This window comes from Gastrolobium bilobum, unplaced genomic scaffold, assembly GCF_033153095.1.
Source record: "Gastrolobium bilobum isolate Gb01-03AN ecotype WA unplaced genomic scaffold, APGP_CSIRO_Gbil_v1 utg30134, whole genome shotgun sequence".
Classification (NCBI taxonomy): Eukaryota; Viridiplantae; Streptophyta; class Magnoliopsida; order Fabales; family Fabaceae; genus Gastrolobium; species Gastrolobium bilobum.
Genome location: NW_026895706.1, coordinates 151608 through 155714, shown reverse-complemented (window position 1 = coordinate 155714; position 4107 = coordinate 151608). Strand labels below are relative to the sequence as shown.

General features: G+C 39.9%; 1 protein-coding gene and 1 non-coding gene across 2 annotated transcripts; one reads left to right on the top strand and one right to left on the bottom strand.

The window, feature by feature from the left end:
* Positions 1–466: 466 nt before the first annotated feature.
* LOC133292289 (small nucleolar RNA R71) lies at positions 467–572 on the bottom strand. Its single transcript, XR_009748892.1, has one exon. It is a non-coding gene; the product is annotated as a small nucleolar RNA R71 (small nucleolar RNA).
* Positions 573–810: 238 nt separating this feature from the next.
* LOC133292272 (uncharacterized) lies at positions 811–2511 on the top strand. Its single transcript, XM_061490673.1, has 4 exons — positions 811–879; positions 1060–1139; positions 1293–1574; positions 1728–2511. Exons 1-4 carry the CDS (start codon positions 811–813, stop codon positions 2509–2511), a joined length of 1215 nt encoding a protein of 404 aa, XP_061346657.1.
* Positions 2512–4107: the final 1596 nt, after the last annotated feature.

Here is a 4107-nt window from a genome sequence, read left to right as displayed (position 1 = left end):
AAAGAGAAACAGAAAACTCGCTCGGAAGAAGCTTGCATTCAACGAGTTAGAGACTCTTCCTAAAGAACCACAAATCATGGCCGAAAATAATGATGCAGACAATCCATTCAGGGATACTATCCTTACTTCAGCATTTAACAGGCCCAACTCGACATTGTTCAGCCTACTATTGCTAACAACACTTGGGAGCTCAAGTCTTCTAACATTCAATTGGTGGAGAGAGCTCAGTTTGGAGGAGAGGAGAATGAAGATCCTCACAGATTCATAGACAGATTCCTGATGATCTGTGACTCAACCAAACATCCTCAAGTGTCTAATGATGCAATCTAGTTGCGATTGTTTCCCTTTGCTGTTAAGGGAAAAGCTCTCAGTTGGTTGGAAAGGCAGCCTGCACTCAGCATTCCTACATGGGATGATTTATCTTATGAGTTATTTGCTGAGCTCTTCTCGATGGAGAGATACAATTAGATGGTGAATGACATCACCAATTTCACTCAATCAGAGGGTGAAACTATGTGTGCAACATGGAACAGATTCAAGGATTTAATGAGGAGGTGTCCTCATTATAACTTGACAGCTGGTAATCAGGTGAGAATCTTCTTTAATGGTTGTAAACCTGAGGTTCGGATGGTGTTGAATGGTGCAGCAGGTGGCACTACTAAATCTTTGAGGGCAAATGAGACTCTGGAGCTGATTGAGAGAATGGCTGGCAATGAAAATGAAGGGTTGTCATCTAAGCCTAAGAGAGGTATCCTTCAGTTGGAAGGTAATGATGTGGTGCTAGCTGAAAATAAATTATTATCTCAGCAAATGGCAACTCTGACAGAGAGGCTTGATAAGAAGCAACTTTCTAGTGTTCATACTAAAGCTGTCGCAGTTGTGTGTGAATATTGCAAGGACAATCATGAGTCTAATGAATGTCCTTCTTTGCTGTCTTCTGATCTTCCTCAACAAATGCATGTGAATGGCATTTGGTATGACCAAAGACCTCTGCCACAAAATATTCCAAGAAATCAGAATATTCCTTCTGGAAGTAATAATTTTCATATGAGGGTGCAGGGAACTGGTTTTGATTTCAAATCAAATAACTACTTGCAACCTCCACCGATCCAGCCCAAGGAACCTTATGATTTGGAGAAGTTAGTAGGAAAAATGGCTCAACACTCAAATGCTTTCATGGAGGAGACTAGAGCCAATACCAATAACACAAATGCCTCTATCAGAAATTTGGAGAATCAAATTGGCCAACTGGCTAAGAAAATTGCTGATAGAACTCCAGGTACCTTTCCTAGTAACACAGTTACTAATCCGAAGGAGGATTGTTTGGCCATTACAACTAGAAATGGCAAAGTTCTTCAATCTCTTGAAGTAGAGAAAAGACTTGATGAGGCGGGTGAGCGTGAAAAAGAAAGTGAAAAACCTGTTGAAGTAGTCAAGCCCGCTGAAAAAGAAATTGAAAAAGGAAAGAATGTGATTGCTGAAAAGAAGCATGAATTGAGTCCCGAGTATATGAGAGCTATGGCACCTTATCTTGAAAGATTCAAGCAGGATGCCCAGAAGCAACAATATGCCAGGTTCCTTGATATATTCAAAAAGCTTCACATTAATATTCCATTTGTTGAGGCCTTGGCTAATATGCCCAATTATGCCAAGTTTATGAAGGACCTCTTATCAAGAAAACACAAGTTGCAGGAATGCCAGACAGTAACACTCACTGAGGAGTGTAGTGCGATAATACAGAAGAAGTTTCCTCCCAAGCTTCGTGATTCGGGGAGCTTCAACATTCCAATTTCTATTGGTAATACTGATTTCGGCAGAGCCTTGTGTGATCTTAGGGCAAGTATAAATTTGATGCCCTTGTCTGTATGTAAATCTCTGGGAATTTCTGAATTGAAACCCACTATGGTCTCGCTTCAACTAGCTGATAGATCTTTGAGGAGACTGAGCGGCATAGTTGAAGATGTTCTTGTTAAAGTGGACAAGTTAATCTTTCCAGCGGATTTTGTGGTATTGGACATGGAAGAGGGAATTGAAATGCCTCTTTTGCTGGGTAGACCTTTCTTGGCTACTACTAGGGCCATGATTGATGTTGAAAACGGAAAGCTGGAGTTAAGGATGAATGATGAGACCATTACCATCAACGCCTTTGACTCTATGAAACAATCTTCTGACGAAGGCGATTGTTTTAGACTAGATGTTTTAGAGAAAGTTGTGGAAAAGGAAAAATTTTCTAGTCAAGAGCTTGATGAAGAACTTGGGGCGCGTGAGATTTTCCCTTTTAAGGAAGAAAATAATGTAGCATTTGAAGTTCTTGAGAAGAAAGATGATGACAAAGAAGATGGTGCCCCAAAAGTGGAGTTGAAGGAACTTCCTGAAACTCTTAAATATACCTTCTTGAGTGATGAGAAGACTTACCCTGTTATCATCAATAAAGGATTGTCTTCTGAGCAAGAAAGAAGACTGATTGAAGTGCTGAAAAACCATAAGATTGCTAGGATGGTCTATTTCTGATTTGAAGGGTATAAATCCCTCATTTTGTACTCACAAAATCCTCATAGAGGATGATGTCAGACCAGTAAGGCAGCCTCAGAGGAGGCTTAATCCTACAATGAAGGAGGTAGTGAGAAACGAAGTGGTGAAACTTCTTGATGCGGGCATGATTTATCCGATTTCGGATACTGCTTGGGTGAGTCCAGTGCAAACTGTCCCAAAGAAGGGAGGCGTCACTGTAGTCCACAATGATAAAAATGATTAATTCCAACCAGAACTATAACAGGTTGGAGGATGTGTGTCGACTACCGGAGGTTGAATGCTGCAACAAGGAAGGATCACTTTCCACTTCCTTTTGTGGACTAGATGTTAGAGAGGTTAGCTGGACACACCTATTACTGTTTCTTGGATGGATACTCTGGGTACAATCAAATTCCAGTGGCACCAGAAGACCAGGAGAAAACAGCCTTCACTTGCCTGTTTGGAGTATTTGCATACAGACGGATGCCATTTGGTCTATGCAACGCACCTGCTACGTTTCAGAGGTGCATGTTCTCCATCTTTTCTGACATGGTGGAGAAAAATCTTGAGGTATTTATGGATGACTTTTTCGTTTTTGGCTCTTGTTTTGATTTATGTTTGCATAATTTGATTCATGTTTTAAAAAGATGCCAAGAAACTAATCTTGTACTGAACTGGGAGAAATGTCATTTCATGGTACAAGAGGGAATTGTATTAGGCCATAAGATATCTGGGAATGGGATTGAGGTTGATGAAGCAAAACTCATGTTGATTGAAAAACTTCCTCATCCTGTTAATGTAACCAGTGTTAGAAGTTTTTTAGGACATGCTGGATTTTATAGGCAATTTATCAAAGACTTTTCTAAGATAGCTAAACCATTGAGCCAACTTTTAGAAAAGGATTCTGAATTTTATTTTGATGATGCATGTCTTAAAGCTTTTAATTTGTTAAAACAAAAGCTCAATACAGCTCCCATCCTTGTAGCTCCTGATTGGAGTTTACCCTTTGAGCTTATGTGTGATGCTAGTGCTTATGCAATTGGTGCAGTCCTTGGCCAACATAAGAATAAATTGTTACATGTCATATACTATGCTAGCAAGATTTTAAATGAGGCACAAGTAAATTATGCCACAACCGAAAAAGAAATGCTAGCAGTAGTGTATGCACTGGACAAATTTAGGTCTTACCTGTTGGGTTCCAAGGTAATTGTTTTTACTGACCATTCTGTTATCAAGTATTTGATGACTAAGCAGGATGCCAAACCTCGTTTGCTAAGGTGGATGCTCTTGTTTCAAGAGTTTGACTTGGAGATCAGAGATAAGGCTGGTGTGGAAAACAAAGTGGCGGACTATTTATCAAGAATTCGAGAAAAGGAATTGCAAGATGGTCCTGAAAAAGAAATAAATGACACCTTCCCTGATGAGAGAGTTATGCTATCTTTATGCCTCCTTGGTTTGCGGATATTGCCAACTACAAGGTAATACGAGAGTTTCCTCCTAATCTTACTAGGCAACAACATAAAAAGTTTTTGCGGGATGCAAGGAGATTTCATTGGGACGACCCTTACTTGTATTTCCAATGTACTGAAGGAATTA

Bases quoted from the DNA above. Each gene is read 5' to 3' on its own strand.
- LOC133292272 (XM_061490673.1), top strand. From the start codon at position 811: ATGGCAACTCTGACAGAGAGGCTTGATAAGAAGCAACTTTCTAGTGTT. The intron at 880-1,059 runs GTGTGTGAATAT...ATGAGGGTGCAG, and splicing joins ATACTAAAGCTGTCGCAGTT to GGAACTGGTTTTGATTTCAA. The intron at 1,140-1,292 runs GTTAGTAGGAAA...TACCTTTCCTAG, and splicing joins GAACCTTATGATTTGGAGAA to TAACACAGTTACTAATCCGA.